The sequence below is a fragment of the Anastrepha obliqua genome, chromosome 3 (assembly GCF_027943255.1).
Source record: "Anastrepha obliqua isolate idAnaObli1 chromosome 3, idAnaObli1_1.0, whole genome shotgun sequence".
NCBI classification, from domain to species: Eukaryota; Metazoa; Arthropoda; class Insecta; order Diptera; family Tephritidae; genus Anastrepha; species Anastrepha obliqua.
The window spans coordinates 30366029-30380121 of NC_072894.1; the positions used below are offsets into that span (position 1 = coordinate 30366029).

General features: G+C 39.4%; 1 protein-coding gene across 1 annotated transcript in view; it reads right to left on the reverse strand.

The window, feature by feature from the left end:
- The window catches only part of LOC129241906 (uncharacterized), a 41099-nt gene that overhangs the window by 18470 nt on the left and 8536 nt on the right, over positions 1 to 14093 (reverse strand). The window contains exons 5-9 of the mRNA XM_054878457.1: positions 11377 to 11499; positions 11153 to 11307; positions 7281 to 7443; positions 6977 to 7066; positions 3954 to 4035 (exon numbers count right to left, since the gene is read on the reverse strand). Of these exons, the coding sequence (XP_054734432.1) occupies positions 3954 to 4035; positions 6977 to 7066; positions 7281 to 7443; positions 11153 to 11307; positions 11377 to 11499 (613 nt within the window). The remainder of the gene's footprint in view (positions 1 to 3953; positions 4036 to 6976; positions 7067 to 7280; positions 7444 to 11152; positions 11308 to 11376; positions 11500 to 14093) is intronic.

A 14093-nucleotide genomic window follows, 5' to 3' on the forward strand; every position in this document is an offset into this window, starting at 1 on the left:
TTAAGCTTGGTTTATGACGTTTAGGTTATCTTAGAATCGACTAGCACACACTGCTGGCGGCATCTATTGACAAACAGCGAGAACTTAGTTGCGCACATAATACCTTTATAGCTTCACTGCAAACAGTTAAGAAAACACAACAGTTAAGAAAACACAACAGCGAGAACTTAGTTGCGCACCTAATACCTTTATAGCTTCACTGCAAACAGTTAAGAAAACACAAAGAAAGATTCGAAATATTTAAGTTTATTTGTGCAATCTCTTGTGACCAACTTAAAGTGGTTTCGAAGTCACGTAATGAGTAGCGAGAAGGCCGCCCCCAGGCTTCTTCTGCTGACTATAGTAAGTAGTATAGTGATGTTCAAAATATGCGAAATCCCAGATTAGTCTATGAAATAAATGCTTACAAATTTAGCTTAAATTTAAAGCGCCAGCTTCCTCCTTCGCGGTATTTAAGGCGAATGCGATGCAACAAACGCTTCAAACGTCAAGATAGAAAGTTGCATTGACGGTTTGGCCCATTTGCTCGAACTCTTTCCCTTGGAATCGTAAGAACAAATGAGCATTGACTTGATTTTTGACTTCTCCAAACGGGATTTTTTGGGTGGGGCTCGTCCATACGACACTTTGACGCTTAGTTTCAGGTTCATGTTGAAAACACCACTTTTCATCAATGTTTTGGAGGTACTGAACTCCGATTCCATTAATTTTACCGATGATTTCAGTTCATTTTTGATACATTTTCAAAAATTTTCGGCTCGTATGTTCATTGTCATTTATGCCCTCTCTGAAACGTGTAAACCACTCATAGAAATCATCGCCATAAACTTTTTTCATCAATTCAAATGTTTCGGTAAACGTTTCACCGATTCTAAAATAAAATTTGATATTAGCTTTTGACCACAAATCCACCCAGCACTTCTTGATGTGTGTGCCATTTAAGTGTTGTTTACTGTGGCTTTAAAAAATGCAACTTGACAGACAAAAAATGCAATTAAATCGTGAACATTTTCGTCCGATTATTTTTCACAATTTCCGACGTGAATTAACAAGACAAGAATGGGTCGAGCATGAGCCATTTAAATTTAAAAAAATAATAATTGGCGCGTACACTTCTGTTAGGTGTTTGGAGGAGCCTCTCACCCCATTTGTGGTTTGCTTCTTGATGTTGGTCCACAAATAGAGGGACTTGCAGTCTTAAGCTGACTTCGAACGGCAGATATTTTTTATGAGGAGCTATTTCATGGCAGAAATGCACTCAGAGGTTTGCCATTGCCTGCAGAGCGTGAACCGCTACACGCCACAAATAGGAGGAGGATATCGATCAAACACTCAAACAGGGAGTAAGCGCCAATTATATATATACATATACTAAAGGCCCAGAGAGATGATTTAAAGGATAAGGATACCAACTTATCCAGTAGTAAGATTCAGTTTATACAGTTCATTGTACCATAGCCTTCGATACTCGCCGTTGCCAACGTGCAAAGATCCAAAAATCTTCCCCAGAATCTTTGTCTCAAATACTCCAAAGGCAGTTTCGTCGGATGTTGTTATCGTCCAAGCATCTGCGCCTTACAATAGAGAGGGCATGATGAGAGACTTATAAAGTGTTAATTTTGTTCGTCGAAAGACGTTGCATGCTTAGTCCAAAGTAACACTTATAGGCAAGAGAGATTCTTCGTTGAATATCAACGTTCGCATTATTATCATGTTACTACTTGCTTTCATGCTTCCAGCTCAACAACTTTTGCCCAGAACATAGTCTGAGGCCGTAAATGTTTGAAGATCGAAGTTGTTTCTAATTTTAAGTTTGTAGTAGTTGTTGCCTCCCTCTCCCTTAAAGACACCATTTTTTTTTTTAAATCCTATTTGCGAAAGATACACTTCTCCCAACGCTCCGGCCATTTTTTAATCCCTCAAAAAATAGAATTTGTCGAACTCCCCAAAATACGCCTCTGTCTCGGCGATAACTTCCTCATTTGCACTAAATTTTGCTCCCGCGAGCCATTTCTTCATTTTAGGGAACAAGAAAAGGTCGCAGGAGCCAGATCGGGTAAAAACGTGAGGTGTGGCAGCAATTCATGCAATTTGGCAGCGACAACTACGGATAAAAGTGCTAGTGCGTTATCGTGGTGAAGCAGCACTTTTTTGCACCACATGCATCCGTGTTTCCTTCAATTTTTTGTGAAAGCGGTCTAATAAATCACTGTAGTATTGTCCAGTGATTGTTCTTCCTTTTTCTAAAAAAATCCATGAGAATGACGCCGACCACACCCCCAAAAATAGACCTTTCTTGCCGATGGGACTGTCTTCGCCTTCCTTGGAGAAAATTTACCGTGACAAATCCATTGTTTTGATTGTTGCTTGGTTTCTGGTATGTAATGATCAATCCAGGTTTCATCAACGGTGACAATTCGATGCAAGAATTCCTTCGGATATCGCTCAAATTGCTCCAAACACTACTTCCAAGTTAACAGCCGCATCCACTTATTATTGCTTGTGAGTAATCGTGGCACACATCCAGCCGACAATTTTTTCATTGCCAACTTATCATATAAAATATAAATTGCCGTTCCGATCGACACACCTATGGCCTCTGTTACTTCGCGCACTTTCGTTCTTCGATCAGCGAGAATCATGTCGTGGACTTTTTGAATGATTTCCACGGTAACCACGTCTGCCGGGCGTACTGGTCGCTCCTCATCAAAAATCATCAAAAACGGATGTTCGCCCACGCGGAATATCTAACTTTGGTCATAGATAGCAAAGCGTCCCCATACACAGCATCCAACTTTGCTTTTATCTCCTCGGATTTTTTCCCATCCAACAACGAAAAGCGAATTACCGAACGATACTGTTTTTTTTCATCTTGGCGAAAATCACGAAACACGTCGTTCTCGAACTCGGTAAACGACTAGCTTACTCTTTGGATCTTTTTGTAAACTTAATACTCTTCCCCTGAGATATTTATAATATTACACAGTCTAAAACGCGGTTTTTAGAAAGACTATCCTGAAAGCCTAATTTCCACACCTCTACGGTTTAAGAAATAAATCGCATTCTCAAGTTGCTGTTCCTGGCTCTAGCACAAAGCTCTTTCGTAACTTCTACACCACAATATCTGGTAAACTGTGTAAAAGCTTCCATTTATTTACTTTTATTTTTTTTTTTTCTTTTGAATTCATAATCCGTTCCACAGCATTTAAAAACATAGGTACCTATGTACGAGTACATATGTATGTAATAAAGAAATGGCATTGCCTGTGCTCTTCTCAATGAACACTTATTGCCACTAACTATTTCCTTTATTTAAGTTTACATATGTACTTATATATTTTCATTGATAAATGTAAAAATGGTTTGAGAAAAATAAGAATAAACGAATAATAATAAACATTAATTTTACTTACTCTTTTCTCGGCTAAAAAAAATTCTTAAAAAATATATTTCATTACAGCTTTTCAACTGGTAAACCCTTTCTGCTGTTAACAGTTACTGAAGTTAACAGAGGCATGTAAATCATTACATTGACATTATTTGTGAAGCAATCTTATTATTTTTAACATATTATCATACATTCTCTTGAGTCTTCAATTTTGCAGGTAATAATTTTTATTTCTGTAAATACAAATATAGAAAAATTAATTTCTCTAGCTCCATGGATGTGGAATGGCCCATTTATTCCATGCTGTGATTTACATACCTTCATATGTATGCCGGCACATATTGCATATTTAGTTGTTTACCATTTATCCTCAGTATCCTCGAGTCGGTGCAATAAAACTTGAATAATTAATGCGAAAATCTGCTCAGTCGGTGTGTATATACGAAACGCTTGTGTATGTATGGATGTACATATGTATATGTATGTTTCACGTTTATTTTAGTTTACTCATAATAGAAATGCCTTGTTGTCATATCGTACCGCAGCCATTTTCACCACTAAGTACATAGATCGGGCAGACCTTTGGAACGGTTGGGTTCATCGAATTGCAGCAGCACCAACTCATAGGTAACTATAGTCCCTGCCATCTGCATAAAAAATATTACAAATGCAAATAAGTGCTAATAAGTATCAAGACAATGATTATTCAAAAATTGACTTTGATGCTGGAATGTACAAGTGTGAGCATACATGTACACACCTACATGTTTATATAGGAATGACGAAATTTATGGGTCAACTGAGTCAGAATGTATTTATAAGTATACAGATATGCTCTGCTATATATAGGGTTTTCCAAACAATTTTTTAATATAAATGATCGGATGTTTATTTCATTATAAAGAGGAAGGTAATAGTGGAAAATAATACCATGCAAGTGACCACCACGACCACGCTTACAGGACAATATCCTTCTCATGAAATTTTCCATAACCGAATTGCAAAGTGGCTGCCCTATGTCCTCGATAGGCTCACGAATTCCATCTTTGAGGTCTTGAATCGACTCTGGATCGTTGTCGTAGACCTCCTCTTTCGCATGGCCCCAAAGAAAAAAGTCACAAGGTGTTAAATCACAAGATCTCGGTGGCCAATTGTGATCACCTCTTCGAGAGATAACACGGTCCGGAAACTTTTCCCGTAAAAGATCAATGATTGCTTCTTTGGCACGTAGCGCCGTCTTGTTGAAAATAAACGTTGCCCAGATCAATACCATCGAATTCCGGCCATAAAAATCGTTAATCATCTCTCGATAACGCTATTCATTCACCAATAACACCTGTTATTGGAAAACCCTTTTTTTAACAGATCACGAGTGACTGCCGTCAAACTAAATACATACTTTTGTTCAGAATTCGTTGACATTCCATCATAGAATGACTTATGTCTCAACAACGTCGGCGCTCTGTGAAACGTGCTCATCGCGCGCTCAGGCCAACTTGTGGTATTCAGCGATGAGACCCATGGCTACGTCAATAAGCAAAATAGCCGTATTTGGGCAGAAGAGCATCCCAAGGTCATTCAAGAAACAATGGATTTACTGCGTGGACGTTTCGGTGAGCAGTGAATCGGCCATCAGGATCGTTTGAAATCACACCTTTGGACTTTTACTGGTGGAGGTATGTAAAGTCTAAATGCTTTGTGGATGAACCAGTTTATAGATTTGCAGCTTACACGACCATGAGAGCAGTTTCTTTTCGAGCAGTTTAAGATGTGAAAAGTAATTTCTGTTGGCACCTTGAATTCTAACGCTTACGCGTTCGCTAGCGGGCCCGCTATCCTACTAAGGTTTATACCCAGGTATTTGAAGATGTCCACGTGTCACCAAAGACATTTAAATAGTGTTTCAAGCCTTTTTCATGAAGTCATGGCCCCGTAGTCTTGACCTCATTTAACCAGGGATTTTTCTCGTAGGGATTTTTTAAAATTCGACTAGCCTTTATTATATTGGCACGATAGTAAAGTGTGAAATTGTTGACGCATACTGAGGAAATTAATTTTATTCTTGTAAATAACCACCCCGCTAGATCTGCGTGTTCTTAACTGAATAAAAAAGCGAATCGAATAAATCTGCAGTAAGGAACAGTCGACGCCCCCGCCAATGGTGGTAGAACTCCGTTTAATTGGAAACCAGTGTTAATAAAGTCGGTCTAAAAATCAAGTCTATCTTGACAGCAAGTGCTCCCTTGAACTGAGTAGGCAAGTGAGACGAACATAACCGCACTTATTCTGTCTGTATTAATGTACTTTGAAGCGGCCTAGTTTGACAGTAAATAGATCCATTCGGCCTATTTTTGAGCTGATCGTCGTATTTAAAAGAATCTTATAATTTTGCGGATAATATTCCACAGGAATGGGAACAGTTGTCACTGGATATCCCGCGGAAAGTGAAGTAAAATACGATAAAATGGGCCCGAATGTGTAAATCAACATTGGGGGCAGACTTATGACGGATGTTACCTTTTCCTCCCTCAAGTATCAGGGCATTTGATGTTAGCCAATGCTAAAGTTTAAGCCACATATTGAGTATGCACAAAGCTGAAATAGTAGCAGCGGCGCTATCCCGCTCCATGGTGAACTCGGGAGGGTCCAGATAGCAACATAGGATGGTGTACACAAGCGTAGTAACTATCTAGTCTGATGCGCTGGATAAAACCTTGCACGCATGTGAAATCGGATCTTTGTACCGGCTTTACGATATAAGAATGTGTAAGAGTGGGAGGAAGATGGCTGAATCCTCAAAAAATAAGGCGAGTAATCAGTAAATGAGAGTTTTCGGCAGAAGTTATATGTATATAATTGGCGCGTACAACCTTTTTGGGTGTTTGGTCGAGCTCCTCCTCATACTTGTGGCGTGAATCTTGATGTTGTTCAACAAATGGAGGAACCTACAATTTTAAGCCGACTCCGAAAGCCAAATGGGTTTTATGAGGAGCTTTTTCATGGCAGAAATACACTCGCAGGTTTGCCATTGCTTGCCGAGGGGCGAGCGCTATTGGAAAAATGCTTTTCTTCATTTTGGTGTTTCACCGACAGAAGTTACATATCGCTTAATTGTTTCTGTACCTGTACGAAGTTGGCTAGATAGACGACATGGGGAAGTGGATTTCCACCTTCCCCAAACCATGGACAGCACACAGATGCTTGACGGATATGAAGACGTCCTATTCTGCACCTCCTATGCAAAGACGTTATTGAAGACGCAGAAGATTGCTTTTTGTTGAATTAAAAGAAAACTGATCCGCTGTTTGTAATGTAACAAATAAACTCAACACAAAGCTGCGTTGTGCGTTGCGCCCCTACATGAAGCAATACCTAACGGTAGTTCCACGAACAAAGGGAAACGGAGCAGGGGTGGGTCTTTAGCGCGGTGAGCCCGAAGGCAAGTCCCACACTTGCGCTTTCCTTGTTTTGTGATACCCCGCCAACACAAAATATATTCATGCACTTATTTGTATCTGTTAGTTAAATTTCACTGCTTATAGAATATGTCTTAAATTCCTTAAATCTTATACTCGCATGTAAACTCACCCCAAATAGTAAACGCCTTGTGAGAAAGTAGAATTTTTTGCCAGATAATGCCACCGTCGTTGTTGCCATTTGAAATATTAAACGTTCCACCTGTTGTAGAAGAAATTTTTCAATTTTACCAGTTATGCACAACCGTTAAAACTATTTATTTATTAAACTAATTAGTCTACATCAATGCTGCATGAAGAGTCTATACTCACAGCTGCTCGCATAAACATCTTTCAACCTCAATCTTTTGTACAAACTTCTTACCATCTTCACATAGATACACTTTTTAATACCTGTAACCCATCCACCCACTCACCTCGACACACCAAGTTCTCGCCGGTACTCGTCTCAGTACACCCAATGCGTCTTTTGCTTGGTCATTGATGGATGCTGCTGTGATAAAAACGAAAGCCGTACGTCCAATTAAGAAGAGAAGCGAAAACCAAAAGTATACATAATTAATTGGCCACCGTAGTTTACTGTTGAAGGCGTCCGCATACAACCACATGTACAGAGAAATAATCCCGTCGAGCACATGGAAACATGAAAATGGAACAACGAAAAAAGAGTTTATGCATACAGGAAATAAATAATGCAAAGCCACAACCAGCTTAGTGCAAACATTTCAAAACAGTTAGGCGGCTATTGCTAATGAAGTGTTCTTTTCTCTCAATAACGTTGCACCTAATCCGGCCAACGCCTGGGATTTCAAAAGTTCTTCCTCTCCATATTCATAAGGCTCTAATAAGTTATTTTCTAAAAATGTTTCACTCTAACCGGGAAAAAATTAAACTTTTTCTAGCTTAAACAAAAAGTGATTATGTGCTAATTTTTATTATCTGTATGAAAAAGTTCGTCAAAGTAGTTGTGCAAAAACTTTAATTATTCTAAAAATGGAAGTAAATCGTTAAATTTTATTATGTTCTGAAACTTCACTGATTCAATTCCTCCATACAACGCAAGGCGTGCAGTATTAAATTTAAATTCGTTACAAAGTGCATTCTGTTTTGTTTTCGATATCATAAATAGAGCAGTTTGCTCGCCTTTAATCTAGAGCGCATTCATTTTCACATACCTTAAAAAAATCTACGAAGTATCATAATAACCCCGGAGAAGGTTAGAACTGTTTACAGGATCCGGCACTCGAAGTGTAACCAACTTCAGACCGCTCGCGCAGCGATGGCGAGGCACGGGCATAAGTTGTCTGTTAGGTGGCTAAATGATAGTCCAGAGTATTGTTTACAAGCGTGCGGAAGCATTTTGCCGAAAGTAAACGCGAAAAAAGCAAATCAGTACTGGATTTCAAACGTAAAAGGTGATTGCATTATATTTGGCTGAAAAACACAACCAGCGATTATTCGTGAACTCGAGCACCTTAAAGTAAATAAAGTTTTTGTTTATCGCACCATTACTCGATGGAATGATACTGGTAGCATCACGAAACGTCATGGAGGTGGCCTTTAAAAGACTGTAAGGTCACATGAAATGGTACAAAAAGTGAAGAAGCGACTTGAGCGGAATCCCAGATGAAGTACGAATCAAATTTCGAAAGAACTGAAAATGTCTGACCGTAGCATCCGCCACATACTGAAAAAAGATATGAAAGTCAAGCCTTACATGATCCAAAAAGCGCATGATCTCACACCAAAGCAGCAACAAGTCAGACTTGAGAGAGCGAAGAAGTTGCTTCGCTTGGCTGAAAGCGATAAATTTCCGAACATTGTTTTTTCTCATAAATTTGAAAATTTTTCAAATTGAGCAATTCGTAAATATGAGAATTGGAGTCAACGATTGGCCACCGGCAAACAGCACCCGGCACATGTAATGGCTGTAATCGCAGATGGGCGCCCTTCAATCGTTTTCATCCAGCCTGGCGTCAGGGTAAATGCGAAATATTATCGGGAAATTTTTCCGGAGGTTACTTTAAAGCCGTGGGTAGACAAATATTTTGGTGGAAGATCATGAACGTTTCAATAGGACTCGGCACCATCTCACAAAGCTCGAGCTAACCCAGAATGGCTAAAAAACAACGTTCCGAACTTCATAACGTCCACACAATGGCACTCAAATTCACCAGACGCGAATCCGATGGATTATTCTCTTTGAGCTATTTTGGAGAACAAGGTCCGATCTAAAAGATTCACCAGTCTCGAGGCGCTGAAAAAAGCCATTATCCGCTAGTGCGCCAAAATACCTGTAAACCACATTCGGGCAGCATGCGATTCGTTTCTGGACCATCTCAATCCCATAGTCAAGGCAAAAGGTGGTTATATCGCAAAAGTAAATTGATTCTTAATTTTGTATTATTTTCACATATTTTTTCTTTGAATTGAATAAAAGTAATTTTCTAAACTAAATGTATGGCCTTTTTAATGCGTTTCACTTCGACTGCCGAACCCTGTATGTCTCGAAAGCACCTTTGATTAGAAAATTGAATGAGTTTAACCAGATTTCAAGTCCTTTGGCTATTGATTTATGGCTAATTAAATAGAATTTCAAATTATCACTCAATTAGTGTTTAAAGAGTTCGAAAAATGGACAAATACTGTTAGTTTTATGTGGACTGTAAAAAAACTATTATGCTTTGTTGCACGATTTTTTAAAGTCGGCGCCTTCTGTGCGCCACTTCTCTGTTCACTACCTTTGGACTCTGCTCACTTGACGAAAAAGTTATCGAGCAATATTTGCCGCTAGCGAGTATGGCTGTATCTCATAAAACTGGTATAACTCCTTATTTTCAATGCTGCCAACTCTTTTTGAAGAGAGGAGACACACAAGGAGACTTTAGTTGCTTGAACTTTGCGAATTTTCTTTTGGTGTTGACCGCCGTTTTCACACACCTTGCAATTGTTAGTTTTTAGTCTACGTTTAACAACACCATTGAGAAGAACGAGAAAATAAAGAGTGTTGACAAAGCACAATTATTACATATAAATGTCAATTGACATAAACGCGGCTCCACCTTGGCTATTATACAGGGTTTGATTGAAAAGTAATGAGCCTTATTTTTTTTTAAGCAGTTTTATTAAACCTTTTGGCTTATACAACTAATATTCTTCAAAATAGGACCGTTGAGCGTCAATACACCGCTGGTAGCGGTCCTTCCACTGCAGGAAACATTTTTTAAACTCGTCCGCCGGAATCGCGTTCAATTCGGCTGTCACAGTTTTTTGGATCGCCTTGATGGAGTCGAAACGCCTCCCCTTCAGCTTTCCTCTCAGGCGCGGGAACAAGAAGAAGTCCGGAGGGGATAGGTCTGGGATGTAGGGAGGGTGGGGAAGCACCGGAACGCCCATCTTGACCAATGCAGATGTGCAGAGGAAGGCGGTGTGCGCCGGCGTATTGTCGCGATGAACCCGGGCGACGCGGTTTTTCAGCCGAAGCAGCACTTCTTTGTAAAATGCCATGTTTACAATGCTTCCTGGAGGTACAAACTGTTTAGCTTTACACAAAATTTGATCGAGTAACGTTGCTCCAACGATCGCTGCATTTTCGCCACTGCAAAATCCTAACACACTTTTAAAACAGCTTTCACGCGCGGAGCGATGTTGACTGCACCGCTGTTGCCAGCGAACTGGGACCGCTTTCTAGTGACCGCTTTCTAGATTTTCCCTCACCAGCCGATTCGGTTGTTCGCTTGGCAAACGCTCCGCGCGGGAAGGCTCATTACTTTTCAATCAAACCCTGTAATTTTGTTCACATAAAGTTTGTTTGTAACAGCACAAGGAAAACGAAGAAGTATAAACATTTATGTGCATACACGATACATCCGTCGATCTGTGTGCACAGTAGCTGCAGCAAGACTTAATATATTTCAATGAAACTTGGTTCAAGTGCTACTGCCACCTCATTTAGACTCAACTTAAATATTATATAGGTATAAAAACCATGCGCACCTTTTATTAGTTAAGACCGAATTTCCGTCCGTGCATATGATGTTAAGCGTACAAGCCCATTCTCATTCTTTATGAGTTTCTTTGATTCCAAAACTTTAGTGGCAGCCCAACTTAAATTTTCTTAAAATATGCGGTAATGTATAAAGTTCGGTCCGGACCGAACTTAGCCTTCCTTAATAGCTTTTTATTGCAACCAAATTTAACAGTTCTGCTATCAGGTGTTACCACAACTTATTGAATAAATTTATAAATTCAACTAAACTTTTCAGCCATATTTCAATATTTAACTCACTTGAATATATTCAGCAATTGGTAGCAAACAAAATATAAATTATTCGCGCAGGATAGTAAAATAATGCCTGACATATCCTCATCCACATATTCGAGTAGTTCGATTAGTTTAATATAGTGCTCGCGGATCTCCATGTAGACCGTCTCAGGTACTTCCTGGGCATTAAGCAATATGAAAATATGACTTATCTGCGGGTAATATTATATGTATGTAAGTATATGTACCTTGTCCAGCAAACTGTTTATACGCATCTTTATTTGTTCGAAACGATATGCGATGCCTTGACTTATCATCATTATGAAAATATCCATATAATTCCACACGAAAGTGCAAACCAGATTTACAACCTACGTAAAGAAAAAAATCATATTTATTGAGCAAAACAAGGCTAGTTATTAAAGTCATGGTTGAGTGTAATAAGTTTTGTGTTCTATTCAACAAATAAATATGTTTCAGAAAATACTATAACAAAAAAAGTCACTATATTTCTTTCGCCAGCAATCACGAGTCTGTAACTCCCGAAAGTGTTGATAATAAATACATAGTGTCGTCCGGGGAAAGAAAAATAAATGAAGGATGGCGGAACGAACCCGTCTGCCCACTAACAATTGTCGCCGACTCCCAATGCTAAAAGCACAGCATGCCAACTACATAAGTCAAAATAAGCAAAACCTTAGCACACTGATTTCTGTTATAACGGGACACTGCCTTACGGGCTGACGCACACAGAGGCTAGACGTACAGGCACATGACTTCTGCAGAAGCTGTTAATGGAGAAGAGGTTAACTCTGTGAGAAAAAATCTCATTATTTTCTCTTTCACAAGTAGCCATTTATCCTTTGTAATTTTGCCTTCCAGGTGACCACGGTCGATAATGGCTCGATGTAGCTCCGGCGACGAGTTTGAGCTAGAAGATGGCGCTTGTTCTCAGACGCCTGCTCTGAATTTTGGCGCTTTGACGATGTGCCTGCTGTTTTCCTTGCTAAAGCAGCAGCCTTCCAGCTTTTACAAGGGAGATACAGTCTCGTTCGTCTATTTCCCGCTGGTTTGCTTGGGAGCTTCGCGTTCTTTGTATGCAAAGCATGTTGCTTTTTAACTTCCGAACGTAGTATGCGTGCTTCTAAGAAAGTTGGATTTTACACGTGCTGCCAGGCTTGAAACACTGCCGCCCCACTGGGAACAGGGGCCGCTCCCTACGAGACAGGCGCTTCTGGATTTTTCGAAACTTTACCTCACAGCATAGTAAAACTCAAATGTTTTAGTATTTTCAAAACTTGTACTATTGAAGAGTAACGAAAACTTGCCCGTGAAGTCTTACCTTATCTAGCTACCTCTCGTCTGCGTACAGAATGAGAAACTGTGATACCTACTATTACCAGTCGGCACCCTCGGCTAGTTCGGTTCAATGGAGGGGTAACTGATTAGCGTATTTCTACGTGGGCTCCAAACGGTTCCTCCACCACATCTTCTCAATGAAGGTCGAGAAATAGCGTCCTATGAACTGTTCCCCTAATCAAGGATGAGCGCTTAAGTTAGTGTGGAAGCCTCCGAGGAGCTCGGCCATTAAGCTTAAATCCAGGTCACTACAATATATTTCAAGTAAATGCGAGTCTTGACTTAGCTCACCGAGCACTGAGCGAAACACTTGCATGCAAGGATGCGAACAAGCAAGCAAGCAAACAAAATCCCACTTTCCACAGAAGGAATCTTAACCGAACACTGCTCAATGGGTATACTTATACGTACGATGAGAGTCAAACACAAATTCTAGTCCAATTCGCCGTAGTTGACTAAAGAGTCAGCATCTCAGCATGTACCTATTCCTCAGCTGGCCTGCTTTTGCAAAACACCTTTAATTCAAAATAAAATTTAATTCCCTCATTAGAATCTTGAGTTTTCCCATTAGCATTTCTAAATCGCCAACGTTCAAATATCTCTCTTCAAGCTTCCACTTGCCCCCTCTTCTTTGTTCGTGTAATGGACGGTTTCCTAATCATTGTCCAAGTAAACACTCTTTTTTTCATGGGCTACATTCTAACGTAACCTAGAACGACCTAAATGTGCTTCTAAAATTATCATAAAGTATAATTAGATTTTAATTAAAAGTGTTACTGATCACTTCGGGTACCATAAAAATGAAAATATCATGAGAAAAACTTCATTAAAAATGCCTAAATTCTTTATTTTCTGTGCGTTTTTTGGGAGTCTTACTCAATGAAAGTAAAACGCCGTAGCAGGTGACGTAAGACATAAGTCTTAAATGCCAACCGAACTGATAGATCTGAGAAGTAGTACTCTTTCCCCTTTATGATTGCCAGCATAACGAGCTATGTGATTTTGGTCAAGTTCAACAAATCACGTAAATTAATAAATTTTTTCATTACCTTTCCAGCTAGGATCAATTATGAACACCTTCCCAACATAACCTTTCCGGCACAAGGATAACTATTGTATTTCTTTGCAACTACCAGCAGATACCGTCCTTTTCCGAAAATAATTCACTGTCTTACTTTCCAGAATACAGAAATTTAAATTTATTCAATAACAGTCATGTCATCTTCTTCTGGAACATCATCATAAATAAAATTCTGAATTATATTCTGATTTTCTTCCAAATCCATTTCCTGTTGAATCATTGGCAATCATTCACAACTTCTTGTAAGCCTGGTTTTACAAAATTACCTCGATGATTTCTCACCATTCTGTTTCCAATATATTCATTGATTTCCATCCGCGAATGATCCTTGAATGGCTTGTTTATTGCAATGTCAAGTGTCTGGAGGTAACCAGTCATTCCTGCCGGAATCATTATTTGATCAATCTTCCTCTCAGCAGAAAAGTTTTTCATATCTTTAGCGCGGGGAGATCTGGCTGAATCGCAAGCTAATAAACCTCTATTCTAACCCCTCAACAGTGGTGGCAGCATACAATCAACCCACTT